Source organism: Neovison vison, chromosome 12 (genome assembly GCF_020171115.1).
Source record: "Neovison vison isolate M4711 chromosome 12, ASM_NN_V1, whole genome shotgun sequence".
Classification (NCBI taxonomy): Eukaryota; Metazoa; Chordata; class Mammalia; order Carnivora; family Mustelidae; genus Neogale; species Neogale vison.
In genome coordinates, this window is record NC_058102.1 from 19726229 (window position 1) to 19746104 (window position 19876).

General features: G+C 35.3%; 2 protein-coding genes across 3 annotated transcripts in view; one reads left to right on the forward strand and one right to left on the reverse strand.

Annotated features, from left to right (window-relative positions):
• Positions 1 to 6864: 6864 nt before the first annotated feature.
• On the forward strand, positions 6865 to 16484 carry SYCP3 (synaptonemal complex protein 3). Its single transcript, XM_044227716.1, has 8 exons — positions 6865 to 7024; positions 7503 to 7569; positions 7713 to 7747; positions 9897 to 10014; positions 10827 to 10926; positions 14103 to 14201; positions 16199 to 16303; positions 16431 to 16484. Exons 1-8 carry the CDS (start codon positions 6892 to 6894, stop codon positions 16482 to 16484), a joined length of 711 nt encoding a protein of 236 aa, XP_044083651.1. The 5' UTR covers positions 6865 to 6891.
• The window catches only part of CHPT1 (choline phosphotransferase 1), a 33184-nt gene continuing 29648 nt past the window's right edge, over positions 16341 to 19876 (reverse strand). For both annotated transcript variants that reach the window (XM_044227714.1, XM_044227715.1), the window contains exons 8-9: positions 19701 to 19811; positions 16341 to 16510 (exon numbers count right to left, since the gene is read on the reverse strand). In XM_044227714.1, coding sequence (XP_044083649.1) covers positions 16466 to 16510; positions 19701 to 19811 — 156 coding nt within the window. In that variant the 3' untranslated portion in view covers positions 16341 to 16465. The remainder of the gene's footprint in view (positions 16511 to 19700; positions 19812 to 19876) is intronic.

The window sequence follows — 19876 nt, forward strand, 5'->3', positions numbered from 1 at the left end:
CAGACCAGTAACAAGCAAAGAAATTGAATCAGCAATCAAAAAATTCCCAAAACACAAAAAGCCCAGGGCCAGATGGCTTCACAGGTGAATTCTACCAAACAGTTAAAGAAAGTTAAATACCAATTCTTCTCAAACTATTTCAAAAAATAGAAAAGGGAGGAAAACTTCCAAATTCATTCTATGAGGCCAGCATTACTCTATGCCAAAACCAGGTAACGACTCCACTAAAAAAGAGTACAGGCCAAATCCCTGATGAACATGGATGCAAAAATTCTCAATAAAATACTAGCAAACTGAATCCAACAATACATTAAAAGAATCATTTACCATTGATCAAGTGGGATTTATTCATGGTTGCAAGGGTGGTTCAATATTCACAAATCAATCAATATGATACACTGCATTAATAAAGGATAAGAACAATATGATCATTCAATAGATGCAAAGAAAAAAAGCATCTGACAAAATACATCCATTCATGATAAAAACCCTTAATAAAATAAGTTTAGAGGGAATATACCTCAACACAATAAAGGTCATATATGAAAAACCCACAGCTAATATCATCCTCAATGGGGAAAAACCGAGCGGTTTTCCTGAATGGTTAGGAACAAGACAGGGATGTCCACTCCCACCACTGTTATTGAACACAGTCCTGGAAGTCCTAGCCACAACAATCAGACAACCAAAAGAAATAAAAGGCATCCAAATCAGCAAGGAATAAGTAAAACCTTCACTACCTGTAAATGACATGGTACTCTATATAGGAAACCCAAAAGACTCCGCCAAAAAAACTGCTAGAACCGATACATGAATGGAGTGTAGTTGTAGCATACAAAAATCAATGTATAGAAATCTGTTGTACTTCTAGTGGTGCCTGGGTGGTTCAGTTGGTTAAGCCTCTGCTTTTGTCTTGGGTCATCATCTCAGGGTCCTGGAATGGAGCCCTGCAACAGGCTCCCTGCTCAGCAGGGAGTCTGCTTCTCCCTTTTCCTCTCCTGCCCCAACCCTGTTTGTGCTCTCCCTCTCTGTTAAAATAAATAAGATCTTTTCTTTTTTTAAAAGAATCTGTTGCATTTCTATACAACAATAAGGAAGTGGCAGAAAGAGAAATTAAGGAATCAATCCCACTTACAATTGCATCAAAACAGTAAGATATCTAGGAATAAACCTAACCAAAGAGGTGGAAGATTTGTACACTCTGAAAACTGTAAAACAATGATGAAAGAAATTAAAGACAACACAAAGAAATAGAAAAACATTCCAAAATCATGGGTTGGAAAATCTGTGCCCCACCCTAGCTAATGCTCTCTCTCAAATAAATAAATAAAATCTTTAAAAAAACCAAACAAACCCTACAATGAAATACCACCTTATACCTGTCAGAATGGCTAAAATCAACACAAGAAACAGCAAGTGTTGGCAATGATGTAGAAAAGGGCAACCTCTTGCACTGCTTGTGGGAATGTGAACTTGTGTGGACACTCTGGAAAACAGTATAGAGGTTCCTCCACAGAACTACCTTCTATATACAATCCAGCAATTGCACTACTAGGTATGTACCTAAAGAATACCAAAATACTAATTCAAAGGTATATATGCACCCAGTCGTTTATAGCAGCATTGTATATAATAACCAAATTATGGAAACAGCCCAACTGTCCATCAACTGATGAATGGATAAAGAAAATGTGGTACATAGAGAATGGAATATTATTCAGCCATAAAAAGAATGAAATTTTGCCATGTGCAATGACAGGAATGAAGCTAGAAAGAATCATGCTAAGCAAAATAAGTCAGTCATAGAAAGACAAATACCAACGATTTCACTCATATGTGGAATTTAAGAAACAAAACAAATGAGCAAAGAGGGGAAAAAGAGGGAGGCAAACCAAGAAACAGACTCTTAACTGTAGAGAACAAACTGCTGGTTACTAGAGGGGAGGCAGGTGGAGGGTTGGGCAAAACAGGAGATGGGGATTAAGGAGTGCACTTGCTATGATGAGCACCTGATGTACGGAAATGCTGAATCACTATATTGTATACCTGAAACTAATATTACACTGTATGTACACTAACGAACTGGAATTTAAATAAAAACTTCTAAAAAGTCAAGGTTTTTCTTCTTAGAGAGACACAAGATGATGCTAAAAGTCACATTTCTAAAAATGCAAAGGGGCACCTGGGTGGCTCAGTAGGTTAAGTGTCTGCCTCCAGTTCAGGTAATGATCCCAGGGTCCTGAGATTGAGTCTTGCATCGGGCTCACTGCTCAGTGGGGAATCCGCTTCTCCTTCTCCCTCTGCCTCTCCATGCTTGCTCCTTCTCCCTCTCATTCTCTCTCTCAAATAAATAAAATCTTTTTAAAAATGCAAAAATAGCTAGGAAATTCCTGAAAAAATTAACTATCATGGAAAGTAGCCTATCAAATATTAAAATAAGCTCATGGGGCACCTGGCTGGTACAATTGGTTAAGCTTCCGACTCTTGGTTTTGGCTCAGGTGTGATCTCACTGTGGTGAGGTTGAGCCCCACATGGGGATCCCCACTAAGCAGGAAGTCTGCCTGAGATTCCCTCTCTGTGTGCACTCTTGTTCTTTCTTTAAAATAAATAAGTAAATCTTTTATTTATACACACACACTTGTAAGTGTCTATAATTCATTGTGGTACTGGTACATAAATGATAGGTCAGTGGAATGCAACAAAATCCAGAAGTTGACCCACTCTTTATGGAAATCTAGTGTATAATAAAGGTAGTATTTTTTTTTTAAGATTTTATTTATTTATTTGACAGAGAGAGAGATCACAAGTAGGCAGAGAATGAGGGGGAAGCAGGCTTCCCACTGAGCAGAGAGCCTGATGCAGTGCTCGCTCGATCCAGGACCAGAGATCATGACCTGAGCTGAAGGCAGAAGCTTAACCCACTGAGCCACCCAGGCGCCTGTAAAGGTAGTATTTTGAATGGGGGGGGGGCAAGGGTTGATGTTTTAGTAAATGTTGTTGGGATAATTGGATAGATATTTGGAAAAAGATGAAATTAAATCTGTTCCTCACACTATATACAATCCTGTCTGCCCTTCAGAGTTTACATTCTAAAGGCGGCTGGGGGAGACAATAAAGTAAATAAATTACACGTATAATAAAAAATGTTAAGTGCTAGGAGAAAGGTACATGGTGAAGAAGAATAGGTAAGAGAAAGTAAGGTTCAAAGTTTGCATTTACAATATTTAAAAGTAGGTAGGGGCAGAAAAGTCCTCACTGATATGAATACTAGCATTTGAATGAAGACTTGATAACATGGAACAAGCCATGTACATAGACTTCATTCCAAACTAGGTAAGAGCAGAAAATTACAAGCCAATCTCATTCATGAAAATTGACACAAAATGCTGTATAAACCAAATATAGCAATGTGCTTACAAAATTAATGTATCATGATCAACTTGCGTTTATCACAGGAATGTAGGTTTGGTTTAACATTAGAAAAACATATTAATCTTATTCACCACATCAACAAAATAAAGAGAAAAGATAATTTCGATATAAAAATAATTAAATAAAATGCAGCATTCATTCATGATTTAAAACAGAATAACAGAACAAACATAGCAAACAAAAAACTTACCGAACCACAAATAGAAGCTACATTTGCAAAAAGAGCAACTATCTACATACAGCATCATCATTGTTAGTACAAACCTTAGAAACATGACCTTTAAAATAGTAAAGAATATTCAGTATTGATGCTTCTACTCATCTCTAAACATTCTCATGAGTACAGTCAGAAAAGAAAGGGAAAAAAAAGCCTAAGAATTAGAAACAAAAATGTCATTATTCACAGATGATATGATTATACCATCTCAGTCTTTACAAATTATTATATCCAGCTGGGTATAAGAACAAGATCAATATCAGAAATCAACTGGATTTTTATATACCAGCAATCAGAAAAAAATGATATAATTTATAAATAAATCTGATAACAGTGAAACCCCTGTAAACAGAAAAAAAGGACTAACTTTATTGACTGATATTAAATAAGTTCTAAATAAATGGAAAATATGCTATATTCAAGACTAAGAAGACTTCATTTCCTCAAACTGAGGTCTGGATTCAGTGCAATTCCAATCAAAATCCAAGAGAGTTTTTTTTTTTTTTTGTGGAATTTAGAAAACAGATTCTAAAATTTACATGAAAAGAAAAAGTTCAAAAATACACAGAATACTCCTGAAGAAAATAAGGTATGAGATTTGCCCTATTAAATACTAAAGATAGAGCGCCCCATCGGTTGCCCTCCCTCCTTGGGAGCTTTGTACTGTCACTTTGCCATTGCTCAATAAACCTTGCTTTGCTGCTCACCCCCCCCCCCAAAAAAAGGATATCAAAGATATAATAAGGCTGGAATGATGAAAACTATGGTTTTGGCACAGGGACACTCAGACTGGCCAGTGGAATACGTTAAAGAAGCAAACTCAAAAACATGTAGAAACATCATACAAAGGAACATAGAACTGTTAGAGGGAGAGTACAAACTATTCAAGAAATTGGGTTCCGTACATGGCAAAAAAAAGTAACTGGATCCTACCTTGACACCGAGCACAAAAATTGATTCTAGATGAACAAAGACTTAAAAAATAAAAGCTTAAAACCTTTATATTTTTATGACTTCAGAATAAAGATGTTTCTTTGAAAACATACAGAAAAAGTCATAAAGATTAATATCCAGCATACATAAAGGCTTATAAATCAACAAAAACCAAACAAATAGATATTTCAAGGAAAAGAAAATGCAAATAGCCAGTAAGCATAATAAGAGTTTAATCTTCTGAGTGACTGGAGAAATATAAAGCACACCCAAAGTAGTATCATTTTATACCTGATAGAATGGCAAAATTAAGAATATACTAAACATGGGCACCTGGGTGGCTCAGTGGATTAAAGCCTCTGCCTTCGCTCAGGTGGTGATCCCAGGGTCCTGGGATCGAGCCCCACATCGGGCTCTCTGCTCGGTGGGGAGCCTGCTTCCTCCTCTCTCTCTCTGCCTGCCTCTCTGCCTCCTTGTGATCTCTCTCTCTGTCAAATAAATAAAATCTTAATAAAAAACAAAAAGAATAGACTAAACAATGGGAACTCACTCTGTCGGTGGGGACTAAATTGGAAGCCAGTTCACTTACTTATTATCATCCAGTTTATGACCTAGCAACTTCACACTAGATTCTCTGCAAAAGCTTTAGCACATATGCATGAGATCAGAATTCATAGTGGCATTGTTTATATAGGTTATGCTCTGAAAGCAACCCACATGTGCATGGCCAGAAAACTCAAAGAATAAATTGTGGAAAGGAGGAACGATAAAATATTATACGGCAGTGAACATGAAAGAACTATGGCTATACCTGATAATATAGATTTTCTTAGTGACGGGTGAAGTAAAAAGCGAGTGGAAGGATATTACAAAGAATATGGTACTTTCTTTTGGTGGGGTGGGTACCATCCACGCACAAAAACCAAGCAAGGTTAAGGGTACTTGTATGTGGAAACAAAACTTAGAACATGTGAGACACGATGGTTTACACAGAATTCAGGATAAGTGAGAAAGTATCTCTGACCGGGGATTGGGGGCGGGAAAGGAATGGGATGGAAGGGATTTCCTGACAAAATGCCAAGGGTAATTCTGGTAAAATTCTGCTTCACAAATTAGGTCGTGTGTTCCTCGTGTTTCGTAACTTTATATTCTGCACTTTTCAAGTACTATACGAGTTTAAAAAAACAAACAAAAAAACCAAGGCAGGAACATACCTCAAGAGCCCTAATACCCACAGGCCACAGCCCGCAAGGCACTCTGGGTCAGCAGTCTCGTGGTCAGTTGCTCGTGGGGGCGGGGACTGTGGGTCTTCTATACGCACGCGCACAGCCACCAGCCAATCAGCGACGCCTTCGTGCGAGGCGGCTCTGGCTTTTCTCCCGCGGGAATTCTGAGTTGCCTCAGAGGAGCGTCGCGCTGGCGAAGCGGACAGGCACCTCAGGTGACGGGCTGGGGCCGTGGAGGCTGGAGTGGCAGCGACACTGTCTGGAGGCCTATACCTCTGGTCTTTGGCCATTGGGGTTTTTTTCACGCGGGAGGAGGGGAGGATTTTTTCTAGCGCGGGCATCCGAGCTAGAGGCTTTTCTGGATCTGTGAGGTAAATCTTTCCGACTGGCTCTACTAGGGGCCTCTGACAGAAAAATGAGGTCAGTGAACTTCACTGAGCGCAGGGCCTGGATCAGGCGAGGGCAGGTGGAAAGCTGCGGGATGAAAGGGGGTCTCACTGGTCGCGATGCCCTGGGCAGGTTTATATCCGGGGAGCAGAGTGGACCTTCGTCTGTCTGCAGGTCTCTCCCTCGCGCCCGCCCTAAACCTGTCAGAAACAGGGTGAACTAAGGGCTTCTCTTCCTTTGTCCTCAATGTCTGTGTTGTGAACATCTTAGGCGGAATTGTTATTTCCCAAGGCACACATTGCAGAACGTTTTTATTTTATTTTTATTTTGCTGTAAACTTATTTTGGGGCATGATCACAGGATCGAACCTGTCAACAACTACAGTTTCGCTTTGTGACGGAAATGCACGAACTAGATTCTAGCCCGAATTTAGCCGGAATCTGACAGAGGCGGGACTGAAATTCAGATCGCATAGCCCTCAGATGCCAACTCTCCGTCGCCTCACACCTGGAATCAGGGTCGATGCTGTCAATATCTTCTTTGTTAATTTGGGCCAATAAAATAAGTGAGGGGGATTCCTCTTTATTTGATATAGTTAATTTTGAAATTTACTAGTTTACTTAAATGGTGGCTTTGGATTCAGAAGGTTTGAGAGATTTATTTATTTATTTATTTAAATCAGAAAACATCTAAATATGGTGCCCTCTGGAAGAAAACATACAGGGAAATCTGGGAAGACATCAGTGGAGGATCAGGTTGTAAGAGCCTATGACTTTGAGAAGGAAGATAAAAAAGATCTGAGTGGTTCAGAGGAGGATGTTACCGAAGGTACAGTATATCTACTGTTGTTGGGCAGTGACCCTGTCCTGTAGTTCATTCCTTCTGGATGCACTACATTTTAGACTATAATAAAACTTTATTCATGTACTTCATGTTTCTCATTTGGAGCTTGAAAAGTTTACACAGCATCTCTTTCCTTTACAATCATTTTCTCCAGATGTCTGTTTGTAAATAAATAAATGAGTTTTATATAGCATAAATATCTGTATTATATAAAAATTTTAAAAAACCTGGCTTACTATGACATTAACACAGGAAGGCTTGCAAAATTGTTCCTATAAAATGGTCCTAGATCCTGATTTAATTCTATCTAAACTGCAGAGCAAGTACTGTATTTATATGTCTGCTTTAAAAAGTTACATTGGCAAGAAAAACCTAAAAGCCTCCAAATTAAGATAGTTCATCATTAAAAATTACCAAAGTGGAATAGGTTCAAAAATATTTTTCTTTTTTATTGTCAATGCAGGGAAAACTCCAGTAATTGAGAAGCATGGGAAGAAAAGGACTTCTGCAGCAGTGTTTGAAGATATGGGGTGATGTGCTCAAAATAATTTTTGCGTGTTACATAAACTACTTTAAGAAAAGTCTACTTTGGTTGTCCAATGAATATTGTATGTAAAACACATTGTGTAATATTTCAATCCTTAATTTAAAAATTTCTAATATAATTTCACAGGGGTGAAGTACAAAATATGCTGGAAAGATTTGGAGGTATGTTTTAAGAGATATTTTTCTTTTAAGATAATTACTTTAAACCATGTAACATATATAGGAAATGTTAATCAGTGAACTATAAGATTGTTAATCTAATGCTTGTCCTCATATATAAGATTTTCCCTAAGTATGTGTGATTCAACTATATAGATTTCGTTACCTAATCTCCAGTTGTCAGTGCGAAGAGTAAGAATGGTGTTTTTATTTTATATATGTGTGAATTTAATGGACTGTGCAATTTTAGAACAAAAATGGAAGGGGAAAGTCTCTACTCCTGTTTATATGAACTTCCACAAACTCACAAAGCAAGTGTTAAAAACACACATATCTGTATATATTTCAGTTTTTCATTTTCTCAATTTAGTTATTTTCTATGACATTGCTGTGTTCTTTCCTTAGGAGCAGTATAAACTGAACACTTTAAAATACCTTTTTATTGTTACTTTTTACTTTATTAAACTATGTCATTTAGAAAGGTAACCCTGCTAGCTAGTGAGAAATATATGATCAGATAAAAAGCTTATAAACCTTAAATGGTATATTTAATATTTAGTTACATTAACTGTGTTAGGGGATAGTGTTCTTTTTTTTTAAAGATTTTATTTATTTGAGAGAGAGAGAGAGAGAGAGAGAGAGAGCACGCACATGCATGAGCCAGGGGAGGGGCCACAGGGAGAGGGAGAGAGAAGCAAACTCCCTGCCGAGCAGGAAGCCCAACACAATGTGGCCTAAATCCCAGGTCCTGGAGATTGACCTGAGCCAAAGGGGACATTTAACCCAACTGAGCATCCAGGTGCCCCAGGGAATAGTATTCTTAAAAAAGAACAATATTTGGTTCCTCTATATGGATTATGTACTCAGTCAAGTCTTTTTTGAAAGCATTGCTCTATTTGGTGGTAGAAAAATGTTTGTTTTATAATCTGTCTTCTAAATTTATCATAGGTATATACTGGAAATATGAAATATTTGTATAATAATACAGATCCATCATGATTACTGAAAAAAATAATTATTGATGGTAGATTCATATGCAAGTATTTAGCAAAGCAGTTTTATAGGACAAAAATGTCTTATAAAATCTCCAGAAATCATTGTCATAAACCTGAAACTAATCTATAACATTGTGTGTCAACTATACTTCAGTAAGAAAAAAATTTTCTTTTAGTAAGTCCAGGGGAAAAAAAAGATTCCATGGAAATATTTAAAAGGGTACTTGAGTGAATTTATCAAGATACTTACTTAAATTAAGGTTTTTCTATGCTTGGTTTTTATCTTTTTTGGTAAAAATTTTATTTGAAAGTATCACAGATTATATTTTTTAAAAAATAATTTTCTTAACTGTTTTTATCCTTTTTGGATTCTTTTTAGATTTTTAAATTTATTTATTTGTATGAGAGAGAGAACAAAAGGGGAAGGGAAGTTGGCAGAGAGAGAAACAGACTCCCCACTCAGCAGGGAGTTGTGATGCAGGACTCTATCCCAGGACCCTGTGATCATGACGTGAGCCCAAGGCAGACACTTGACTGAGCTACTGACCCTTTTTTTATTCTTTTAAAATTTGTGTGTTTCATATGATGAGTTCTAGCAATAACTCATATAAATGAGTTCTTTCAGTTTTTTTTAATTTAGAAAAATTTAGCCTTTATTAGTGTTTTCTCCTGAGGAAGTTAAAGGTCTGTCTTTGAGACTCCCCTTTCTTTTTTCATGTTTAGTTTTTTTCAATCATCTCTAAATTAAAAAATTAGCTCTAGGAAAATCAAAATAGGGATACTAATTGCCAAAAGCTTTCTTAGGAAAAAAGCAAATAATCTTGGCTTTTTAATATTATACCTACTTTAAGATTTAATTTATATATTTTTAAGATTTTATTTATTTGTCAGAGAAAGAGAGAGATTGAGAGAGAGAGCACAAGCAGGTAGAGCAGCAGGCAGTTAGCAAGGAGCCTCAATACAGGACTCAATCCCAGGATCATGACCTGAGCTGAACGCAGAGGTTTAACCTACTGAGCCATGCAGGCATCCCTAAGATTTAGTTTTAAATGTCTTTCCAAAACTGTTGAACCACCTGCATCCCTATTTAATTTAAATATGTGGGAACAAAATAATTTTCAATATTAAGTTTTAATGAATGTTTATTTTCAATAAAGCTGACATTAACAAGGCTCTTCTTGCCAAGAGAAAAAGACTGGAATTATATACCAAAGCGTCTCTCAAAACTAGTAACCAGAAAATTGAACATGTCTGGAAAACCCAGCAAGAGCAAAGGTAAGGTTGTTGGTTTTTTTCACAGCCATGACGTTGTATCATTTCTTAGTATTCATTGCTGCAAATTATGAAAAATACTGTCATCTTCTATTTGCCAGGGTCTTTACTAAAATATATATTTGGCTTGATTTTCCTTTAAGTCCTTTAGTTCTATAACCTTCTTCATAGACTTGAGATATATTTCTTAGAAATCAATGCAGGTTATCTTTTCCTCTATTTAAATAACAACTGAATTTTTTTAAAGGTTATTCATATTCATTCTAGAAATACTCCAACTGAATAAAAATTGTCATATAAATTATTAGCCTTATGAGAGTTCCCTATTTAACAATGTAGAAAAAGATCCATCTTATTGTAAATACTACATCTGTCTGTTTTAGCTGAATTGACTTAATTGCTCTTTTTTACAAAATCATTCTTGTACCAAAATGGGGAAAAATTAAGTGGAATATTTCTATTTGGAAATCTTACATGATAAACATAATAACTTCACTGAATCTATTTATCATATCAGAACCTATATTTGGTTGGCAAAAATAAAAAATCTTCTTGGAGATGAAATGGACCTTTCTGGAAAAATTATGCGTATAGTAAAACTTCCATAGTTTTTAAGAACTGACTCATGTGAGAGGGCTTTTCTGTTAGCTGATTAGAAAAAGAAATACTTCCAAAATCTGAAATTTTACTTTTTGGTTTCATATTTGAAAATTTAAGATGCCATTATTTCCTTCTGTAGTATTTATAAAGTATGTCAAATTTTGTTTTGAATGTTTTGGTATAAAATATGAAAAATTCACTGTTATGTTTTACAGGCAGAAGCTTAACCAAGAATATTCTCAGCAATTTCTGGCTTTGTTTCAGCAGTGGGATATAGATGTGCAGAAAGCTGAGGAACAAGAAGAAAAACTAGCCGTTAGTATCACGCTTAATTTTAGAATCAATTACAACCAAGTGTCAAGTAGAAATGGAGAGCCTAGCTATGTGGTAGATCTGTGATAGTCAGTTTGGTTCCATTTCCCATGCTGGCTATGTGTTTTGTTCCTGCTGAATGGTAAGCCAGAGAATTACGGGTACATACCCTACTTACAAAAGCTGTTGGCCTTTGCTTCCAATATTGGTTGTGATTCTTGCAGTTCCAAGTGATGGAAATTGTGAAAGTACAAAGGAAGGATTATTAGTTTATATAAAAGAAGTCCAGGGGTAGTTTAGCTTCAGGCATAGCTGAATGGGTATAAGGAAGCACTGCTGATATAGTGTCTTTGGGCTCTGTCTCCAGTCCTTAATAGGCTCCTTCAATATGGTAAGCAAGATAGCTTCTTGCAATTTAAACTTGCTACAAGCTTAGTAACTGGGTTTTTATCAAGAACTGGCAGAAAGAAAAGTCCTGCGGAGGAATATCACTGATCTAGTTTGCATCATTTGCACCATTCCTGAACCAGTCATTATGGTCAAACCATGGTTTACTCTTACTGGCCAGACTTGAGTTTCATGCCCATCTCTATGGGAGGTGGAAGTGAGCCCCACCCATATATATGCAACTACATTAACTATCCTTTTATTTCATTCTTTAATTTATAAAATTATCACACATTTCTTATTTAAGAGCTCAGGTACTATTCAAATTAAATGATTTTAGGGGTTGTTTGGTCAGCTCAGATTTGGAAATGTTAATATGAAACATCCAAGGGGATGTATTGAGTAGGCCATTGGAATAGGTGTCTGGAGTTCTGGAAAGAGATATGAATTGAACATACAAAGTTGGGAATTCTCAACATAAAGACAGCATTTAAGCCATGAGTTTGGTTGAGATCACCAAGGGAGTGATTGTAAATGTAAAAGGAGGTCTAAGGACTGAGCTCTGGAATAAGTACTTCAATGTTTAGAGTTCAAGAAGATGAGAGAGAACCAGTAAAAGAGACTGAGTGGTCTATAATAGGTGGGGGGTAAAATGACTCCAAGTGAAGTCAAGAAATCCTTTTAAGAGGGAGAGAGGATTAGCTTTGTCATGTTCCTTATGGGTGAAATAGGAGGGGATTTGGCAATGTGAAGGTTGTTGGTGTTCTTGAGCAGAATTATTTTGGTAGAAAAGGGAGTGCAAAAACTTAATTAGAATGCATGTAAGAGGGGTGCCTGGGTGGCTCAGTGGGTTGAACCTTTGCCTTCTGCTCAGGTCATGATCTCAGGGTCCTGCAATCAAGCCCTGTATCAGGCTCTACCCCTCCCTCTCTACCTGCCTCTCTGCCTACTTGTGATCTATCAAATAAACAAAAATCTTAAAAAAAAATGCATGTAAGAGAGAATAGGAAAAAAAGAAACAGAGTTGTTGGCCTGAGTAGAAAAGGAATAGTGTGTCGTTTTGTTTAAGAATGGAGAAAGAGCAACATGTTTGTGTGCAACAAGAATAATCTTGAGGGGAAAAATAAAAAGTAATGTAAAGAGGAAGACAGTTGTTGAATTCTTAAGAATGGTTGGAACATGTGAAGAAATTGGTGGTAGCAAAGAACAGGGATAGTTCATCCTTAAAAACAGGGAAGAAGGTGGAGTATGTGAGCACAGGTGTAGGTGCATAGGTAGAAATAGTGATGGATACTCAAAGTTCTCTTTGGATTACTTGTATTTCTTTAGTGAAATAATTAAGGTCCTTGGATGATAGAAAACATGTTCTTTTTGAGGTCAAATGAGAAGATATAAAATATTTTCCTGAGTGGATCAGCAAACGGACTAGGGAAATATAATTAACGATCAAATTTAGGCTTGTGATCACAATGATCATAATTTAAAGTGAGGCGTGTCAGCATGATTGTGGGGTTTTGTCCAGTCATGACCAGCTGCAGGGATGTATGCAGAATAGCTGGAGCATTGAGTTTTTCAGGATTGGGGTTTAGCCAAACAAGTGTGACAGAGTAAAAATTGGGCAGGATATATATATACTCCTTTTATTTGAAAGGAATAATTATGATTGACCATGTAATTTAAGCTGGGAAGGAAGAAAGTGAGGACATAGGAATATGGATAGGGGATAGTGAAAACTAGCTATAGGATGAGTGGATTTTACATATTGATAGAAATTATTGAGTTGTAGTACTAAGAGTGTGCCAGTACTAAGTATGAAGAGTATTTGGTAAGCAAGTAGTGGTTAGATAGTGGGCTATATGGAGAAACAGCATGAATAATGATTAGATCTGGATTCTGGAAACATACTGTGGAATTATCCTGGTATGACCAAACACTGGCTGTGAAACTGGAAAAATTATCTATGTGCCTCACTTTCCTTATCTATGAAAGGGGAGTTGTTTCAAGGATGAAATTAGTTCATACATAATATGTTCAAGAGTTCAGAGTGTTATCTAACAGAGTTAATATGACATTTTCTACTATTAGTACTATGTAGAAGTTGTAGTTATTGGCAGTGACAAAATCTAGGATATAAGCATGTATGTGAATGGCTGAAGTAGGGTGGGGGACAAAAACCGTTGGTGGAAAGTAGGAAGGAACTGAAACAGCATTATTGGAAGGTTCATTATGTGTTGATATGGAAAGCACCAAGAATTAAAACATATTTTGAGTATTGTTGGGTTGCCTGGGTGGCTCAGTCCGGTAAGCGTCTGACTCTTCTTTTTGGGGGGAGGGTGTAAGACTTCATTATTCATCAGAGAGTGAGCAAGAAAGCACAAGCAGGGGCAGATGCCGGCGGACATGCAGGCAGCGGGAGAAGTAGACTCCCTGCTAAGCAAGGAGCCCAATGCAGAACTCCATTCAAGGACCTTGGGATCATGACCCAGGCTGAAGACCATCAGTTAACCAACTGAGCCACTCAGGTGTCCCTAAGCATCTAACTCTTGATTTCAGGGTTGTGAGTTCACATGGAGCCTACATTTAAAAACAAAACCAAAACAACGTTAAGTGTTCCTACTCAGTGACTGGTAGGATTATTACTGTTGTGTATTAGTGGTGAACTTGGTCATAATAGTTAAAACTGTTGACTTTTGTCATTCCTTTTTCCATCCTTTTGTTTAATGTAGAATTATTTTTTTACTAAATTTTATATTATACCTAAATTGTTATAATTTTTTCTTTTACATTTGTAGAACATGTTTCGACAGCAACAAAAGGTTTTTCAACAATCTAGAATTGTTCAGAGCCAGAGACTGAAAACAATTAGACAGTTATATGAGCAGTTCATAAAGGTCTGTTGTATTTGGTTATGTAATACCTTCTTATATAACATTATATTTGGAAGTATTAGATAATTTTTTCCTATTAAGGGGAAAAACATTTTGCTCATACATTTTAAATTCTTACCTACTTTCCATTTTGATTTAAGTGTTGAATATATTTTTACAATTCTAATGTTTTTATGGGGAGACTTCAAACAGGAAATGGTAAATTGGGAATTTTACCTAAATGTACATAATGTGCATAAAACTCACACTTTAATAGTTCTATCTTAACTGAAAATAGAAAGTCTGTAAGTCATTTCTAGGTAGTCTTTTACTTGTGTTTGTATCTCCAATGTTTGCTAAATAGAAAGTACCCAATTAAAAATGAAGAATTTTTTATTTTCTAATGTAATATATATGTATTTTATGGCATATTTCCTTTTAGGATTATTACAGTGACTAAACATAGCTTTATATGGCATCTTATAATCATAAAGCCAGATGATTAAAAACTTGTGGATTAAGAATTATCTGACATATTTTAGCAAATATTAACATATTAGCAAATAATGGTTTGTGGCATTGACCTCTTACTCATGCAGATATATTATTTTTTAGTAACTGTTCATAGTTCATTGTAATCCTACACATACTTTTTTCTTTCTCTTTTTTTTGATGTGGGGATTCTTTTAGATAATCTTGTTCAAATGTTAAAATGTCACCCTTTTAAAGGAATCAGGATGCTCTGAGTAAACTAGTAGTTATAGACCAATTATTTTTAAAGAACTTTAATATGTATTTATATCAAAGTTACTTTTAAAAGTGTTTCTAGTCAGCTTGCTCTAAGGCTGCCTAAAAACCATTTAATTGGTGTTAAGATTGATGAAGTACTAAAGATTTCTTCTAAATTTTATCACTAAATGTAACCACTTAGGCTAGGAACTTTAGTATTGTATTTGACTTCTCCATCTCCCTTATTCTTCATACCCAGTTATTAGTAGGTCCAGTCATTTTTACTTCTGCTGTGGTTCCTTTTTTTAATTCCCAGAGCTATTTTCCTAGTTTACAACCACATCATTCTTTGCTTATCCTATTAAACCTCAGCTGATTTTTTTTCTGTTCTCCAAACTACCCTTCATAGGTCTGTCATATTACTTTCCTAAAATGTCTCTTCTGAAAAAGTCAGTTTCTCATTTTCAGTTCTTATTTATTCAAGTTCCCTCCCATAATATGATTTTCTCTATGCTTCAATTGTTATATTTGTCTGGTAATCCTCACACCTCCAGATAACTGCTTTCTCTAAACTCACTGTGTACTTCCATGCTTTTGCTTATGCTCTTGCTCTAAAATACTTTTAATAACTTTTTATTAAATCTTGCTCTTTTGCCAAATAAATTGGAGTTAATCGCTATTTTCTACTACATAGCTAAAAGTTGCATTTCCATTCATACTATAAAATTTTGTGTTATTTTTGTTCTTTACTGGACTAAGGGAGTGATCATGTATTAATATTTTTTATTTTCTCCACAACACTTAATAATATAATACATTTTATATAGTAGGAGTTAAGATCACTATTTGTTAGATGAAAAAGATTTATAATGTAATTTTTTTCATAAATTGAAAAGAGGTATATTACAGATCATTTTATTTCTCCTTATGAATTCCCATCACACTATTAGTCCTAATAACATAACTACCTGATATTTAGAATGCTTACGAGAAATTTTAAAAATTAAGGTATTCTTTTTTTGTTCTTTTTTGACCTTAGCAGCTCATTAACCCAATATTTTGAGCAAAATACACTACTGTTATACCTCCTATAATAATATTTGATCCATGTCTGATGCTTTTATTCCTTTAATGGCTATTTTGGTTTCCAGTATTCAAATATTTTCATTTGAAATAAAGAATGCACATTATTTGAATACTTAAAAAGTTCCTATTTTGAAAATTAATTCTATAAGTTTAGAATCTGAGATGAAAAGTGGTAGTTGTAACTGAACTAGCCTTTTGTGTTTTAGAGTATGGAGGACTTGGAGAAGAATCACGATAGTCTACTTACTGGTGCACAAAATGAACTTAGAAAAGAAATGGCTATGTTGCAAAAAAAAATTATGATGGAAACTGTAAGTCATTACATTTTGAATTGAAAAAAAGGAGTAATGCAAGCATTGAAATATTTTATTTGCTGAAATATGTATAACACTTATCTAAAAATTAAACAAATGTTTAATATTTCCTTTCATGTAACAGCAGCAGCAAGAGATGGCAAGTGTTCGAAAGTCTCTTCAGTCCATGTTATTCTGATGACTCTTTGAAGGAAGAACTTGAACCTAAGTAATATGATACAATTACAACATTAGCTAAGAGGCATGTAATTCTTTTAGAGTGGTTTAAAAATTCTAGTTTAAAACAATACAACGTGTTAATTGTTAGCTTAAGTGCAAGACCCTTCCTTCTGTTAACCTTCAGATAAAGCTGAACAGTTATGTGAGTCCAGATCTTTAATAGTAATAGTGAATTTTTCTCTTTAACACTTGTTAATTAACTTTTAGCAATAAAGATGATTTAATTTCAGTTTTTGGCTTCTGTGTATTTGTATTAGTCCCAAAAGTTAGAAAGCACAAGTATAAAAGGTTACATTGTTTTTCTTTAAGGAAAAATATACAAAACTATGTTCTATGTACATTCCACTGTATATACTGAAGTTACAGCCAATTCCAATGAAAATGCGGTTTTAAAAGAAAATCTACTCTACTGACTAACATAATATATTAAAAGCAACCTAAGTTTGTGCTCTGAAATAAATAAAACTGCTAAAAACCATTAAGAAAACCAAACAAGATATATAACTATTATTTTTAAGACATGATTGGTAAATATGTCATTTCCATAAAGACATCAAAAAGCCATTTAATTGGCCTTGGTCCATAATTAAATGACACATACCCTTAGTAATTATTAAGATCATATCATTAACATACCTAATTACTTATGGTTTAAATATTTCACATCTGTCTTTAATACCTAGTAAATATTTTGTTTGAAAATATTGTTTGTTTTAATATTCAGTAAATATATGAAGTTTGATTATATTCCTTTCCAAACTTGAACAGTTGACTTCATACCTTGTCACTAAAAATTTGCATTTTTTTTTTAAGATTTTATTTATTTACTTGACAGAGAGAGATCACAAGTAGGCAGAGAGGCAGGCAGAGAGAGAGAGAGAGAGAGGAGGAAGCAGGCTCCCTGCTGAAAAATTTGCATTTTTTTTTAAAGATTTTATTTATTTACTTGACAGAGAGAGATCACAAGTAGGCAGAGAGGCAGGCAGAGAGAGAGAGAGAGGAGGAAGCAGGCTCCCTGCTGAGCAGAGAGCCTGATGCGGGACTCAATCCCAGGATCCTGAGATCATGACCTGAGCCGAAGGCAGCGGCTTAACCCACTGAGCCACCCAGGTGCCCCAAAATTTGCATTTTTTTAAACAGAATAACATATGAAGCACTGGGATTTAGTAAATATTAAGCTGTTTCAGCATTTGTTTGAAATATATCAGCTAAACTTACTATCTTTTGCTGGAATTGCTTTCATTAAATCATTCAAAATGAAAAATATCACCATTAGAAGGAGAAGATTGATTTTCTCCTGTTTTTTCATGTTTTAAACTTTAATTTTTGTCCCATAACCCACTTTACCTTAGTTTTAAGGTGTTCCAAGTTTTAAAAAGCAAGTCCATACTGATCCTCTTTTTTTAAAACTATGATAGCTTATATAGGAAGAAATTAACGATTATCTAATATTAAGGAGCCAGTTTCTAAATTTTGTAAAGGACTTATTTTAAGTCAAAATTTATGCTGGAATCTAATTTTTTTTTTTTTTTTAAGATTTTACTTATTTATTTGGACAGAGACACAGAGAAAGAGGGTACACAAGCAGGGGGAGCAGGAGAGGGAGAAGCAGGCTTCCCGCCAAGCAGGGAGCCCAATGTGGGCCTAAATCCCTGGACCCTGGGATCATGACCTGAGCCAAAGGCAGCCACTTAACTGAGCTGCCCAGGCACCCTTGGTATCTAAATCTTAAGTACCATTCAAATACCTTAAAAAGTCCTATCTGAGTTTGAGTAAAAGTTAGAAGTAAAATAAGCACTCCAGAGTGGTTTCTATGTACTTAATTCACATATTTTTTCCTTTCAAGAAATATCAACTTTCACTATTTTTTCAATATACCTTTTTATTGCTTAATATATAGTCTGTGTTCATTACTCCTTTATTTTTTTGATTATTTCATCATATGCCTTATGGTCTACAGAACTGTTGGGCAAAATTAAAAATAAGGTAAGATGGGGAGTCAGTCACAATGAGCAACATAAACTTTTAAGTGAGAGTGGAAAGATCAGTAAATTATCTATTTAGTGATGGGATGACTGATAATTTACATTATCCCCCTTTCCTCATAAGTCATCCATTTGAGGCAACTTTGGTTGTTACTCGAAAGGGAAGATATTTTTGCCATGTTGTCATAAATTACTAATTTTCTTTTTAGAGATTTATTAGAGAGAGTGAGAGAGAGAGAGAGGATGAGGTGGTGGGGGTGGAGGGAGAGTATAGGGAGAAGGAGAAGCAGGCTTCCAGCTGAGCAGGGAACCTGGTGACTAGGGGCTGATTCCAGGACTCTGGAATCATGACCTGAGCAGAAGGCAGATGCTTAACTGACTGAGCCACCCAGTAGCCCCATAAATCACTAATTTTCTTATAACAACCTTGCTTTAGCTACTTTATGTTTCACAAAAGGGGATCTTTAACGTCCACTTTTTTTATGACAATGAAATTTTAACTTAGAATACCAAGGAATGATGTATAAAAATTCATTTGCTTTTCTGAACTGGTACGATAAACTCCTCTTACTAAAAAAAATTATAGAAAATTCTGGTAGCCCCTTTAAATTCTAGTTGTAAGCAAGTATTTCCTTTTATATAATAGTAATTAGTATAACTTGAAAAACTGCTAATTAAAAAATACCATTTCTTATAACATCATTTGTTTCAGTAACTACAATATTACAATCCATGCATTTATGCAGTATTATGAACTTGTCAAATTTTTGCAATTGAAGTAAACATCACCCTTGAGAGGGCTAAAATCCTTTAAGCCCTGAATTTTTATGTAATCCTTTAGCAATGAAAACCCCGAGTATCTGACAAAGACTTTTGAGACAGAGACTGATCTTTAGAATGACAGTGGTTTACTTTCTTGTCCTCAGAAAATTGAAATCTCTTTCTTTGATTTTGTTTCTAAGTTATAGATTGTAATACTCTGATAATACCTGTGATCAAAATGTTGATATACAATGAGGACTTCACAACTGAAATAAACAATGGAATCTACAAGACTTAGAGTTTTATATTCAAATATAACCTTATTTATTGTATACTAGCCTCCTGCAAAGGGGAATTTCCTTCACTCATAGGTTCCCCTAACTGCTTCTCCTCTTTTCCTTGGGCTATTAGTCAATATGCTTGTGAACCTGTTCAGGTGCTTCATGATATGAAGTCTTGAAGATATTTAAATGAAGGTGTCTTGAAATTTGCAGGCACAAAGCACTAAAGTACATCATCATATCAAATGAAGAAATGACCTTTGGAAGCAAAAAAAAAAAAAAAAAAAAATCAAATGTATTACCGTCTATTCTTCCTGAAGCAG

What these genes read in the sequence shown, in the direction of transcription:
- SYCP3 (XM_044227716.1), top strand. Translation starts at nt 6,892, where the DNA reads ATGGTGCCCTCTGGAAGAAAACATACAGGGAAATCTGGGAAGACATCA. An exon ending in AACAAGAAGAAAAACTAGCC is followed by an intron (nt 10,927 to 14,102) that starts GTTAGTATCACG and finishes TTACATTTGTAG; the next exon opens with AACATGTTTCGACAGCAACA. An exon ending in TATATGAGCAGTTCATAAAG is followed by an intron (nt 14,202 to 16,198) that starts GTCTGTTGTATT and finishes TTTGTGTTTTAG; the next exon opens with AGTATGGAGGACTTGGAGAA.